Genomic DNA, 15000 nt, shown 5'->3' on the forward strand with positions numbered 1-15000 from the left:
TTCTCCTCATGTTAGCGTCGTTCATGGAGTTTGTCAGAATCAGTCTGAACGTCTGAAAGCCGCCGCAGCATCCTCAGATGTGCTCTTCTTGTGTGTTCGCAGCTCGTTGGCTCAGATAGACCAGGAAACCGTGTTTGGTTTAGTCTTTAAACCGCCTCCAAAAACACACGGGAAACAAGCGCTTCTTTTGTTTTCTCTTTTATTTTCTGTCGTCTTCAAAGCCTCCAACTGAAGAGCCACGATTCTCCTTCGTATAAATCCTGTCCCCGGGTTTCTTCACTTCCTGGTTTATTAGGCGCCGGACCGCCGCTCGCTCTGCCTTCTGCTTTCTCACATCAGCGTTTTCTTTTTGTTTGCTTTTATTTAGTTTTAGTTTTTGTTGTAAAAGGCCAGAATTTTAAGAAAAAGTTTAACGTTTTTTCTTCGTGTGTCAAAGCTGTTCTGTGTTTACACCCACTTCACTGATACAGACTGTACACGTTCATCAGTTCATCTTCTGTAACCAGGAACAATAAATCTCAGTAATGACAGTTATTAATACCTGTGTTGTACCTGAGAGGCTGCACAGGTGTGAATGTTTTGGAGCATGAACTGTTGATGGAGAAATTAAAGGTAAAACTGACAACAGCCGTAGTTGCAAACCAAAGGGACCACAAGTTCAGCTCCTCTCTGATCTTATTCAGAGTTTCCTGATCAAAGGACAGGTGAGCGTTTACCTGCCCAGGTTTCAGTCTTAAAGTTCTGCCCTGTGAGAGGAGTAAAGGGAGGAGGAGGCAGACTGAACCTCCTCTGCTGAATATTTCCAGTCCTCGTTCCTCAAATCTTATTGGTGGAGAGGCTGCGAGGGGCGGGGCCATGTGGTCTCCTCTTCCAATAAACTGTGAGAATGAGCCGAGGCAGCAGGAGCAGTTTTGTTCTTCAAGCGTTCTCGGACTGATCTGATCCGGTTAGAACAAGCTGGAATCTTTCGGGGTCAGAGGTTAACAGTGTGAGCATCAGCTGAATCATTTTATCAGAAACAACAACAGAGACCAAAGATGGATCTTTTCAGATTAGCTATGACAGCAGATACTGAGGTGAAGGTTTTAACATGCTTTACGTACAAAGAAACTGTTTTTCCTCTTGATTAAGAGCCATGAGATCCATTCAGTGAAAATTAATTATATAGATTTGACTTTTAAAATCAAACGGTGTCGGCAGTAAAAGAAAATATACATTACTGTATATTTTGTCCCCTGGGCGTCCGTTCATCCCACAACTCTGGGACAAAAATCAGCCGTGTACACTGTCCAAACTTTATAGAAACCTTTGTCGTAGACAAATTTAAATGATTTATAGCTTAAAAGTCAGATGACGCCTTTAAGGGCTACTCTGGTGTTTACTGTCACACTATTCAAAGTTGAATAACTTAAATCCAGAGCGGTTAAAATGTAGGTAGCAGGTGCAGAGGTATCTCGACTTACAGACCTCACTATGGGTCAAGGTTAAAAACTGCTGGAAACTACATTTCCCATCATGCAAAAGACATTTTAATTAAGGCATAAAACTGCTGCACAGGCCAACTTATATCTTGATGTGTTAAACTGGTGGTGTGGCGTTTGCAAAAAAGTCAGAATTTCAAAATAAAAGCTTGAATTTAGATGGGTTTAAATTATGATGAAAACACCTGGCAGTACTGACTGAAGTCAAACTGCAGAACAGATCTTTGAGTTTCTGGATGCTGAGGAAAGCTGCTCTGACTGGACGTATTCAGCCTCACGTTATTATTCTGGATGTTGTTGACATTGATGCTTTATTGAGAGATGCACAGTTTTGTATTTTGATGTAAAAAGAAAAAATTAAAAAAACTAGAAATATCATGCTCATATTCAGCTCAGTGACGTTCAGTGGCCCCTCATCATTTTAAATATAATGTACCTGAACTGTTTTTTGTTTTTCTTTCTCCGTTTCTCCCTGGTTGCATTTGTACAGGAGGTCGTTTCACGGCTAAAACTGTATCTATTTTATTTGCAATAAACTTTTTGGTGTTTTGATCACCTTATAGAGAAGCATAACTCTGAGTCAGACTGCTTCTTTCAGGGACAAATCCACTATTTCCATTTTTCTTAGCAGTTTCTATTGCTGTTTCTCTGCTTTTACAGTACATTTAAAAAATAGCAAAAAAAGGTGCAAACGTTTATATATATATATATATATGTTTATATATATTTATATTATAACTATAATTTAACTTTTGACATCAGGCTTTTATTCTAAAAGGTTTGTTATAATTCCTTTATTAATTTAACTCACACATTTGTGATTTATGTTTCGGGGTTTTCAGACAGATTTATGTGCTTCAGACGTGAGACCTTTATTCTGAAGAGAAATTGATACCCGGAAGTATTATTCGACTTCCGTCTGCCGGCGCAGGCGGAACAAAACAGTCTCGAGACTACTCTTCATAGCTGGTAGCCCTGATAGCTTCTTGCAGCCTGGTTTGGCTTTTTAGTTGAATATGGGGGAGGCAGATGTGACGCTGAATCAGACCGATGAGAAGCCTCCGGACTCCGGGTTGGTTCCTGGGGAGGACTCGGTGGTGTGGAGCCACGAAGTGGAGGTCTGTCTGTTTCACGCGATGATCGGACATAAACCCGTCGGTAAGAGACAGCTAGCTATTAGTGTTAGCATGTTAGCAGCTGGGGCCGTTAACGGCTGTCCAGTTCTACCAGTTTAACCCAGTGTTTCCCAAACTATGGATCATGGGCAGTTTTGAGTCCCCGAAGTGCTTCTGAAGGATCCCTAACGACACTGACTTATATTTTGGTTCCTTATTTCACGAGTTTAATGTTTTCTTGCACATAATTAAATGTAACCAATCAGAGACCGATGTAGACGTTAGAATGTAAACACATCTTCAAGGAGCAAATTAAGATAAGCGTTCAGGACAAATCTCCCCAGTGCTGTGACTCTTGTGGAGGGAGACTTGTGAGTTTACAAACACCTTTGCAGCAGGTTCGTTTCTGTTAAATTTCGTAATTACATAAGTGCCAATGACGACACACAATAAAACAATCACAAAGAGATACCACAAACTACTAAAAGATGACAACAAAGAGACACTTGATGCCTACAAACAATCCTTAACTGTATATAAAATGTGGACGTAGCAACCAAAGAGCCATTTTGAAGCCTGTTTTATTTATTTATTTTATTTTTTGAGCCAGAAGTGACCATATTAGCACGAGAGCGTTTTGGTTACACGCTGTCAGCCCTCTATTCTGGTTAAAAAGTTGCTGTAGTAGCCACTTGTCAATCCTAGGTAGCCCCATCCTCGACCCCCCCTTCTGAACTTGTATGCAATCATTTTTGACACCAGTGGAGTCGCCCCCTGCTGGACATTAGAAATAATGCAGGTTTAAGGCACCTCAGCAGTGGTCAACTTTTAAACTAACAGGCTACATCCACCTCTTATACACAGTCTATGCCAGCAACGCCGCTGGAAGTCCTTACACATGTAGGAGTGGCTGTGGGGGGGCTTTATGTGGGCATCCAGGCACCCAGATTGTTGTGTAGTTGTGTGTTTCTACCTGGAGTAACTATGTGTGTCTTTAGGAGTGAACCGTCACTTCCACATGATCTGCATCAGAGATAAGTTCAGTCAGAACATCGGCCGTCAGGTCTCCTCCTCCGTCATCTGGGACCATCTGGGAACCATGTACGACATGCAGGCTCTGGTGAGAAGAGAGACACACACACACACACACATACACACACACACACACACACACACACACACACACACACACACACACACACGCACGTTTATTATGTTTGAGTTCCTTTGACTGATTGTGTGTGTGTGTGTGTGTGTGTGTGTGTGTGTGTGTGTGTGTGTGTGTGTGATGCAGCACGAGTCAGAGATCTTGCCGTTTCCAAACACAGAGAAAAGCTTCTCTCTACCTGATGACATCATCCAGGAGGTGAAAGAAGGTGAGGACATGATCTCTGTTGGAATCACTTTTTTTCTGCTGTGCTTTAACATTTGACACATTAACAGTCGATGAGGTGTGAGTGTATGAAGCCAGCTTTGAGCTTCTCCCTGGTTCTCAGTTTCCCCTTCTTCCCTTTAGAATCGGGTTGTCAGTCAAACTCTGGTTACTGCGTTGTTTCTAAACAACCACCAATGTCTGAAATGTTTGAATCCTACTCTTATGTGATTTTAAAGGTGCATCACATCCTGTGTTTGTGTGTTTGTGTTTAGGTAAGCTGGGCTCAGAGGAGGAGACCAAAGAGGAGTTCAGGATGGAGAGAGAACCTCCAGCTACACATGAAGAAGGTAACACCTCCGTCCTCCCTCCCTTTCTCTATAGCCGCTTTCCCACTGGTCAAAAAACCTGCAAACACCCGGCGTTCAGACCCGGGTCACATGACTCTGCAGTGGACCCGGGTAATTATCGCCTCGGCTGCAATCGACATTGATGGGAACATAAAACCTGTGTCTACACGCTAATCTCCGCCCCCTTTCCGGGTCGGTGCTACGCTCCGCCGGTAACTTCTGCGACTCCTTTTCATCGCAGCTACAAATGCCGCCCACCCCCGTCCGAGCAGCGCTCGAACATCATTCCAGATTTGTCGGCGCCGAGTTTGATACACAGACTGAATGAGCGATAGATACAATCAAGACATAACCACCGTAACATCTTCACTGGTTACTAACCCTGTTTGCGGCGCGTTTGTGACGTCAGACGGTGACGCAGCAGAAAAGAGACCGACAGGAGGATACTTCACTGGCAATGGGAAAACAGACAATCTGCCTCTATAAGCGGGTCTTCCTGGGGCTGAAAAACCTGCGTCAACGTGCTAATTTCGTTGTGAAAGGGGAAGTTAACCGTGTCCTGCAGTCCTCTTGTTAACAAACACACGTCGATGTGTTTTGATCTGGGGTGCTCCTGTTTGTCGGCCTGCTAATGCTGTTATTTAGATTAAAGATGAATGTGTTCTTTCAAATATTTTCAATATACAAAAACATGTAACATGTTTCCTCAGTGGAAAACACTGAAACTGACACCTGACTGGTTAATTGTTGTTTTCATCAGACTTCGTGTTAATGTGACTGATTTCCTCTCCCTCTCTCGCTCTACAGGCAGTAACTCATCGGTGAAGATGTCGGAGCGAACGAGCAGCAGTCGGGAAAAGGAGAGAGAGCGAGACAAGGAGAAGGGAGCGAGTGAAGGGGGAGTGGCTGGAGGTGGAGGAGGAGGAGGTGGAGGGAAGGAGGCGGAGAAGAGGAAGAGGAGTCGAGCGACGGAGAAACTGATGTCGTCTTCCAACCCGGCGAGTCCCGGAGGAGCCAAGAGGAGACGCACCTGAGAGACAGACAGAGAGAGAGACATCGAGTGTGTGTGGAGGAGAGAGAGAAGGAGAAGAAGCTCAAACCTGCGAGCTTCGAGTCACATGACCGTCTGATCGCCGTGCTGCAAACAGGAAGTAGCTGGATAAAGAGGAGGAGGAGGAGGAGCTTTAGTCCTTTAAACAGCTGCTGCTCTTCATCATGTGACCACAGCGGCAGGAAGTGACACGTCTGAGCACATCACTGCTGCTGCAGCCTTTTAGGACACAACATGATCCTGAGTGCCACATGACATGTGACCACAGCGTCAGCCAAACGTCTCTCATTGTTTATTTACATTTCATTATCGTGTTGTTTCAGACAGGAGCGTGTTTGCTCTGTCGACGTCTTCTGTCCTGTCAAAACATTGTGCCTACATTACCCACAATGCAACTTAACCTGCCAACAGCTCGCTCAGAGGTTTGGGTGTGTTATGCTCGTGTAGCGTGGACCCTCTGCCTAGCAACATCGTTTCACCTTTAAACTTGTCGTCTTCACACCCGACTGACTCGAGTGACATCACGTGAGGACATTGATCAGACTTCGATCGGCTCCCTCTGCAGACCCTGAAGGCTTTAAACTCTCTCTCTCTCTCATCAGCTTTTAAATCACATCGTGACATGATTTGACGTGGAAGATGTCGAGTTCCCCTTTAAGAGCATCAGTTAGTCACTGGAGCGTTTGCCCTCAGTTTGGCCTCTCAGGCTCCTCCAGCTTATTCTCCCACATTGCTCGTTTGTTATCGCCCTCTGATACAACCTGCAGGAGCGCTTCTCTACAGGCAACACGTCCTCATGTCCTTATTAATGTAGTTACACAGGTGCAGCCTGGTCAGGTTTACAAATATGGTCTGGGTAATATAAGGACGCTAATTTCATATTTACACGAGTTACATTAAACATTTGATGCGAGAGTTGTTGCATACTTTACTTGACGCGAGGGTTGACATCTTAATTTAGAAACATCTTGTTATATATTTGTCAGAACGATCTTCACATCCTGACAGCATCAGTGAAAGAAATGCTCTGACAAGAAGGAAGAACCTGATGGACTGTTATGTGTTCAGCCTTTCACCATCATCATCCACAAGCTAGTTAAAGAGCTAGTCGCACAAGACTGGCTGAGAAATGTAGTTTGACAAAGTAGTTCTCCTTTACTGTAAAGACGACCTGTACTGTTGTATTTTTGTTCTTCAGGACGACGTAAGACGACCCGATCTCTCTGGTCGAGGTTGTTTGAAGCCTGCAGAGCAGAATGAATCCTCACACGTCCTCCTGCTCCTCGCGCGTCTAACACACATCCTTCAGCCTGCTACAGAAGAAGCTCAGTTAGACATGAAGCCCAGTTTAAATTGTGCCAACGGTGAACATTCAACATTATCCATCACCATCGAGTATCAGGTGTCCATCGAGGAAAGCAAACACATCGTTTTATTTGGGGTTAGTGTTTTCTCTGTTCGTTTTCTGTTAATCAGGTGTGACTCTGGATCTGGAGGTCAGGTGACTCTGGATCTGGAGGTCAGGTTTTATTGAGACCAGAGAGAAGACTCGGCTCATCTGACCAGATTTAAACTCAGCCGCTCAGTGACGTCTGCACATGTGAAGGTTTTCAATATGATGCAATAAATCTCCAGGTTTTATTCTTTTTAACATTTTTAGCTTTTTCCTGTAAATATTTTTCATTTTATTTTGAAAGTTTATTTCCTGTCCTCCTCTGGTCGCGGTGTTGTGACGCTGACGGTCACATGACTGCAGAGTGTGACTGTACTTGATAAAAAGTGTGTTTATTTCAGTTTGAGTAGAAAAACGAACATTCAGTCATCAAAACGTTAAAAACAAAATGTTCCCTTTAATTTTTCACTGACATGTTTTATTTATTGATGTCTGAGGCTGTTTGTGTCATTAAAGATGAACTCAGATCAGAGCTGTCTCCTTGTTCTTCAACATACAGACTGAATACGCGTCACTTGTTCTAATACAGCTAAATATTCACGATATACTGATGTACAAAATGACATCTAAAGGACCAGTTATCGCTAGATGTGATCTGGAATTAATATTGATTATATTTCTGATGCCGTTTTTGACCCCAGATTAGTTTTAAAGTTTAAAATAAAGAAAGAAAATCAACATGGAAAATAAAACTCATCTCTGCTCCTGCACACACATTTCAGTTTCAGGTTTTGTGCAGAACTTTGGGATGCTTTGAGTTTTGTGTTTCGTATTTTGTTCAGTTATTGACCAAATCTTTGTATTTTATAAGAAAACTCTAAACTGAGGTCCGTTACTCTTTGCTTTCACGTCATGATAAAATAAAAACAATCGAGCTTGAAACGCTCACAACAACCGTTCTTTGCCCTGACCGGCACTGCGCCGTTAAAGCTGCAGTGTCTTCATGTGGCCACAGGGGGGCGCTGTGATTCTACTGCAGAACGAAACCACTGCTGAGTCTGCTGAGCCTCAACCAGCTCTCTAAAACAGGCGGAAATTTTTACAGTTATTTTATAATTTTGACTTTGGACAAATGTTTTCTTTTTCTAAACGTTATTTTGATGTTTTTCACGTCCTGTTTTACATCCAAAAATATTTCAACATAGTATAAAGTAGAGTGACAGTTTCCTTGACAAGTAATAAGGTATTTTATTTGAACTGTTCAACATGGAACTATATAAAGAAATATGAACACAAACTGAATGAATAAACTAATAGCAGTACAGAAACTTTGCAATATAGATAAACATGATTTTAATGTTCAAAGTGAGTCCTTCATTTAAATATTGGGATTTTATTTTTTAGACTTTTTAGAGTGACGGTTCTTGAAGTCCTGGTTTTCGTTGGTTCAGAGGGTCAAAATATAAACAATATATAAAATAAGACTAAGATAAATATCGTCAAAGTTCAAGTCAAATATTTGTGTTTACAGAAGTCATTTAAAGACGTCAAACATTGACCAAAAGGCTTTAAAGAGAGATTGAATTATTGGATTACAATCAGTGTAAACAGACATTCATTGCAGGATATAAGTAAATTATTAAAAGCATATAATATATAAATAAAATCATAAAATAAACAGTAAAAACAAAGATGAGAGTTGGGTCCGTAGACGAGTTTTAAAGATATCAGCGGAGATGTTTCGGTGTTTTGAGGCGAACACCTAAAAAATGCTCGATCACCTTCAGTTCTTAACGAATGGTGGGTCTCAGATCAGAGGGGTCAGGAGGTGGAATACAGGAGCACGCCATGCAGTGCTTTAAAGACAAATAACACCTGAGCTCAGGCCAGGTAAAGGTCATGCTGTTATGAAGTCTGAAAGCTGCAGGAGTCCAGCTTTCATCTGTTTGTTTGATGATTTTATATTCTCTTTTTAAAACGTTTTTCAGCTTCATGATATTTATTGACATTTAAAAAAGTTAATTGTGTTTAGTCACAGTTATGTTCTCATTAACAGCCTGGGATTAAATTGGAGTATTAAACAAGAAAGGGAACTCTTAAAAAGCTGAAATTAGTGAGTTTTTGCAAGAAGATACTTAAATAATTATGTAATTATCAAAATAGTTAATAGATTCATCAAATATTTGTCACAGTCCTTTTTGTCTCAATCTCTTGTCAATTTCAAACTTAAAATCCAACAAGTGGGGAAACAGCGCCACCCTGGTTCTCCATGCGAGTGAATGACAGACTGCGTAGTGGTGAGAACAGGTCATTACACCCTGAGAGCAGAGACAGAACCGGACGGCAGGTGAAGTTAATCACGCTCCATTTGGCGTCTACAAAAACACACACGGGCACGGTCATGCTGCGGTGAGAGTGCATCAAAGTAAAAAACACTGAAGTTAAACCAGACAAAGCAAACAAACTGTAACAAGTCAGAAAATAACTTCATTTAAAAGGAAATAATCGTCAGAGTTAGCTACTTTCATGTTTAGCTCATAGTTAGCAGGATGGAGGGAAGAGAAGAGTTCTGTCAACAACTGCAGTGGGACATTATATGACACGGATACGGACCAGTTCTCTTTTATGCAGCAAAGAACGAGTGAGTTAAATACACCCTGTCTCTCTCTCTCTCTGTCTGTCTGTCTGTCTTTAGATGGTTAAATGTCCCTGCTGCTGAGTTGTGATGAGCGGTGTGGTGTTGAGTTGAGTTGTAGTTATATATGGAGGTTATACTTGTGTTCTGTGGCTCGTTTTTACTGCAAACAGAAGTGGAGGAAGTATCAGACTCTTTACTTAAAGGACCAGTTTGTTAAAAATATATAAATATTTAAGTTTAATTATCATAGTTCTGTTTTTATTAGTAAACTACTGCCTTAAAGTAAGTATGAATGTGCTTTGTTACCTTACATTGAGCTCTTTATATTAACTGCATCGATGCATTATTAAGATCTGGATACTTTGTTGCCTCTGGTGGCCACTGGTGGTATTGCATCGTAAAATACCAGAAATGTTGCATGTTTCCGACAGACCCTTTATTGATCCGAGGAAGTTTCATATTTGGGAAACGTTCCTCGAGCCGAGAGACGAGATTGATAATTTTGTGACGTCATCTCAGCGTAAAGTCTGAGGAGGAGAAACTGCTCGGCAGGGCGAAACCCGAGAAGTACAACCTACAACCTACCTAACAACCTACCTAACACTAGTGACATTACCTGCTGTGCAGCTGATTGCTTTAGCCCAGTATCCTGGTGATTGTCTGAACAACATTTGCAAAGGGTTTTATAGCCACAATGTTATCAACAATATCAACCATCTGTCTCATAATGGCACAACCCATCAACCCAAGTCAAAGTACTAATAACACAAACACTCTGTTAGAAGTCCAACATTTAAAATGTCAGTTAAAGAATGAAGAACAATTAAAATATCCCACTTTTATTCTGGAACTGAAGATAATTAAGAAAAGTGTGCAGGTCAGATATCTGTGATGGTCGTATTTCCTTTCTTAAAGGCTGCAGCGTACATGATGTCGCTCTCGATATTTTTCTGGATCTTTTACTTGTTTACGTTGTTAAATGTCAGAAATAATGAAACTCATTATTCCCCCCAGAGAGAGGTGGAATATTTAAAATGTCTTATTTTGTAGGACAAGTAAATCAGTAACTTTGAAAAGGAGACAAGGAAAGGAACGCATTAGGAAGTCTTGGAAAAGGAGACAAGAAAGTGGATTAGGAAAGAAAAAGGAGGAGATATGAGGAGAGAAATAGATAATGGAAAGTGGAAAGCGACTGAGGACAAGGGATGGAGGAAGTGAAGAAGATAAGGAAAGGATTTAATAAGGAAGAAGGAAGAAGGAAGAGTAGACTGATGAGAAACTTGGGAAGGAAAATGTGGAAGAGGAGACGAGGGAGGAGATAAGGACAGAAGGAGGAATGATTCTGTGAGGGAACAAGAAAGTACAAATGTGGAGGAAAGAAGGAACGAAGAAAAGAGATGAGAACAGTAAGAACAAAAGACATCTCACTAGAGGAACAAGGAAAGGAGATAAAGAAGGAGCGATGGAGGAAGTAGATAAGGAGAGGAAAAAGAATGACCTGATGGAAAAACGAGGAAAGGAAATAAAGGATAAAAGTATAGGAAAGGAAGAGAGGAGTGAGGGCAGAGTTAATGGCTGACTTTTGGAGGTGAAACAAAAGAGGAGGTAAAGAAAGGAAAGAAAGTGAAGGAGGAGAGAGAGGAGAAGCTTAGCAGGACGAGTGTCAATCCAGCCTGAGAGAGCTGTCAGTTTGACTGAGAGGAAAACAGAACGAACGAGTGTGAGAACGAACGACAGAGCTGCTGCTGAATATTCATGAACCACAGAGAGTTCCCAGAGCGGTGTGTGTGTGTGTGTGTGTGTGTGTGTGTGTGTGTGCGCGCGCGCGTGCGTGTGTGTGTACTTGCCTACCTATCAAAGAGTGGACCTTGGCATCGTTACATCCATCAGGGGACATTTTGGAGGTCCACTTATGTCCTGCTAATAAGACTTGTCTTTGGCCCTCTGATGAACTTATTTTAGTTTTAGTCAAGAGAAGACCTGCAGGTGTGTGAGTGTGTGGGGTCACACTCAGCACTGCCCCCTGCAGGCTGGAGCAGGGACTCGTTATCGATATTCCCAGCCTCAGGTATTTAACAGGCTGTATTTGAAAGAACACTGATCTGCTCAAAGATAATGTTTCGATTCCCTCTGAATCATCGCTCATCGTCAGGAGGTGTGTGAGAGGAGCTGCCCTTCAGCTGTGTTTCTGTTCTTCTTCTTATTCTGCTGTTTGGGACGTTTCTGGACGTCCATCGCCGGGCGGAGCTCAGCCGACGACATGAAAACATGCCTGTCTCTCTGCCTGTCTCTCTGCCTGTCTCTCTGCTCCGCTCTCTGCCCGTCTCTCTCTCTGTCTCATAACATCTTATTTCTCTGTTTCACTGATTTATTTACATTACCGACGCTCGCTCTCTTCACTTCCTGTCTATGTCGCTCGACCACGGCTGCTCTCTCTCTTTTGCTGGCGGCAGCTTGGTGTTGAAAGTCTGGCCGTAGATCTGTCGCTGTTTTCTGTGTGACGTGTGAATAACAGAGATTCTATCGTTTTAAAGTATCACAAATGTTGACAACCCCACGTGTGTCTGTGAGGGTTTATTTTCTATTGCAGACATAGAAACAACATTCATTATTACTTGTCTTAATTTGATATTAACCTGAAACTAAGAATGGTGGCGTCCTGACCTCAGAACAAGCTCCATACATGTGCAGAGGGAGGGGATCCAGCTTCCCTGATCGTGCCCAATGTTTGACCTCAGCCTGTTAGCTAGCAGCGCTGCGCATTAGCAGACTGTTTGTGTGCACAGCTGGGTACATAAAACATGCATTTATTGTAATTCACAGTATTTGTGTCTCTGACACAGAAAGCTCTTCGCTGTCGTTGGACGTCCTCTCTGATGAATCACGTCTCGTGGCGTCAGGTCCTTTGAAACGTTAAAGAAGAAGAGTGTTTGCCTAGAAACGCGGGTCTATGGTGGCCTGTGAGGGATGGTCCCTTGTTGGTAATGCAGGAATGTGTGTGTGTGTGTGTGTGTGTGTGTGTGTGTGTGTTCACAGCGCTGCCTCGCCCATGTTTATTCATAAATCATCTCATGTTTATTCATACTGGATTATGTAAACAAGTAAGTAGGCGTACACACACACACACACACACACACACACACACACACACACACACACACACGCACACTTAGGTGCTGCTGGACAACTGTTAAACACACACACATCTACGAGTGTGTAGAGCAGTGTGTGTATTTGTGAGCCTCTAAAGGTGTGTTTCAGAGTGCAGGATGGACTTAGAGTTTCTTCTTATCAATCATTATTGATCGTTTTGTGTCGTCACCATGTAAATAAGAACTTTTGTGGCCGTTTGATTGAAGGACGAGGCGACAAGGAAGTTTGTTTCTTTCTTTCACTTGTGCCCCGTCAGTAGTTTTAACTGAAACTGAAACAATTGTTATGAAAGTGGATCATTTAAGCATCTTTTCTCTGCGAGTAGTTAATCTTATTTAATCAGTTGAAAAATGTAAGAAACAAAAATACTGTGTTTCCATTCTGTGGATGACATCAGCGCTTCGGGTGAACTGATCCTTTAGCAGCGACTTCGCTTGTTGCAAACTTGTCTCCGAGCCTTTTGAAGCAGTTTTGCAAACCTGTGTGGGTGCTGCTGACCTGCAGCTCCGTCAACAGTTCAACCTTTTCTGCAGGATGAACTCGAGATTTTTCACCCACTGAAGACGAGAGCGTTTCTGAAACACCAACATCCTCCTCCCACACCTCCTCTTTCCATCTCACCTTTTGCCCTCTCACCATCTAACTCCATCTCTGTTTCCTCCGTCAGTCTGTCAAACTGTCGTCGCGTCCTCTCCTGCAGAATAGCGATGCTGTTGCAGTCTTTGATGTGGACGTGCATCTTTCCCAACCAATCACAGACAAGACAGATGAGAGACGCTGTGACAGATGGGAATTAGACCGAAAGTGAAGAAGAAAGTGAGGCGAGATGAGAAGAGGAGCAAGGACGAGGAGAAGAAACTCCCCATCGTCTGACGTGCTGGAGAGAGAACCTGAGTGTGATTTAACGTCTGAAGTCATAAATTATTCTCCCCGTAGGTTTCCTCCGGGACATTAACAGACTTACTTAGGTCTTCGTATTCCACTCAGGCAACACGGAGCATTAGCAGCTCCTCGGCTCCATGAACCCTCTGCCCTCACCTCCTGTTTACAGGCATGTGGAGGTAGATGAAAAAATGGTCTGACCTATGACCTCCAGCAAGAGAAACAAACACCTCTTGTTGTACAGAAGTGAAGCCTAAACCCTCCTGAGCGGCCGCTGCCATCGTGCTCAGCTGTATCCAGAGCGTGTGCAGCAGAGATCGGCTGGTAGAGCCGCAGTATCGACGCCCCGCCCCTTCCTCTACCCGACGCACACCTTTACCTTGTGTCCTTGGCGTGTTGGAGCCCTCAGGTGTCCTTGAGTTAATTAAGTTGTCAATTAGCATATTAATGAATGTGTGAACATGTAAACATAGAGGACGATGGCGGTGCTCCAGAGATCATGGACGATGCTGTGTTCAGGTTAAACACTGATTGCTTCTCTCTCAGTGAAGTTGCAGCTGCAGTCACGGTGCAGGCGTGATGAGACATCCTCAGAGTTTAACAGTGAGAGTCTGACTGTGGTTACACTCACATGAAAGCACATATACATATTACATAATGTTTACAGTGGAGGCATTTAGCAGAGGCTCTTCTCCACAGAGGGTTACAGTAAGTGGGAAGCCATGTGCATGCTGATGGTTTTCACAGTGTTGACAGTTTGACGGGTCAGTGAACTCATCACCGCTGAGACTCGATATAAAACACGCCGACAGAAAACTTGGTGTGGATCGGCTGTCGGATAAATGTGTGTGTCCTCCAGCGTCGCTCAGGTCGACAGAGTCCTCCCACACAGTTTGAGGAGTGCGCGCTAACGCACCCCCGCGCTCAGAGCCTCGACACCAGGCAGAGATAATACCGCTAGCTGCACGGCTAACATCTTAGCCGTTACACCGAGCGACTGCACAGGCCTGGAGCACTCCTGTTGTGTTGACTGCATCTGCAGAACGTGTGCGCTAGAATCAGTTGCGCCCTTATTGGACAGTTTAGCTTCCTGTGATTGGATGGTCAGTGGACAACATGCGAGCTGATTGGCTGGTTGGCTGAGGCGTAAAGAAACGGTCAGAATTAGTGCTAACTTCAGGTTCACTCATGCACACAGGAAATGTGTGTGTCTGTAACATCTCAAAGTCACAAATAGTTCCGACAGCTACAAAAAGTATTTAGCAAATCTTCTCTGCGAGCACAAAGCTGACAGGCTTCTCCTGATGCATGTTTTCATGCTTGATGTTAGCCTCCGTGCTGCGCTGAGTGTCGCGTCTTTGAAAGCGAGCTGAAAAGAGGGAAGGCCACGGGAAGTGCCGAAACATCCTCTAGGTTTTCGCTGATAAACCTCCACAGTCCTCGACATCCGTTCCAGCTTTCACAGGCACAAGAGAAATATATGTGGAAGGTTTGATTTGGTATCTGCAAACAACTCAAAGAGATTTGACCTGTGAATTGCTTCATTCGTGGAATTGGACAAGAAT

General features: G+C 43.2%; 2 protein-coding genes across 3 annotated transcripts in view; both read left to right on the top strand.

Annotated features, from left to right (window-relative positions):
* hm13 (histocompatibility (minor) 13) overlaps positions 1-2054 on the top strand; it is a 12209-nt gene extending 10155 nt beyond the window's left edge. For both annotated transcript variants that reach the window (XM_069660676.1, XM_069660677.1), the window contains one exon: positions 1-2054. This exon is cut by the window's left edge and continues 403 nt beyond it. The gene's annotated coding sequence lies outside the window, so the exon portion shown is untranslated.
* A 402-nt stretch (positions 2055-2456) lies between these two features.
* On the top strand, positions 2457-7283 carry mrgbp (MRG/MORF4L binding protein). Its single transcript, XM_069660239.1, has 5 exons — positions 2457-2639; positions 3595-3716; positions 3891-3972; positions 4244-4318; positions 5126-7283. Exons 1-5 carry the CDS (start codon positions 2498-2500, stop codon positions 5350-5352), a joined length of 648 nt encoding a protein of 215 aa, XP_069516340.1. The 5' UTR covers positions 2457-2497; the 3' UTR covers positions 5353-7283.
* Positions 7284-15000: the final 7717 nt, after the last annotated feature.

The sequence above is a fragment of the Semicossyphus pulcher genome, unplaced genomic scaffold (assembly GCF_022749685.1).
Source record: "Semicossyphus pulcher isolate SPU_LCO1_2020_fin unplaced genomic scaffold, fSemPul1.0.p SCAF_13, whole genome shotgun sequence".
Taxonomy (NCBI): domain Eukaryota; kingdom Metazoa; phylum Chordata; class Actinopteri; order Labriformes; family Labridae; genus Semicossyphus; species Semicossyphus pulcher.

Excerpts from the sequence above, each read along its gene's own strand:
- mrgbp (XM_069660239.1), top strand. The coding sequence starts at position 2,498 with ATGGGGGAGGCAGATGTGACGCTGAATCAGACCGATGAGAAGCCTCCG. Across the intron at positions 2,640-3,594 it reads GATCGGACATAAACCCGTCG|GAGTGAACCGTCACTTCCAC; the intron begins GTAAGAGACAGC and ends GTGTGTCTTTAG. Across the intron at positions 3,717-3,890 it reads TGTACGACATGCAGGCTCTG|CACGAGTCAGAGATCTTGCC; the intron begins GTGAGAAGAGAG and ends TGTGTGATGCAG.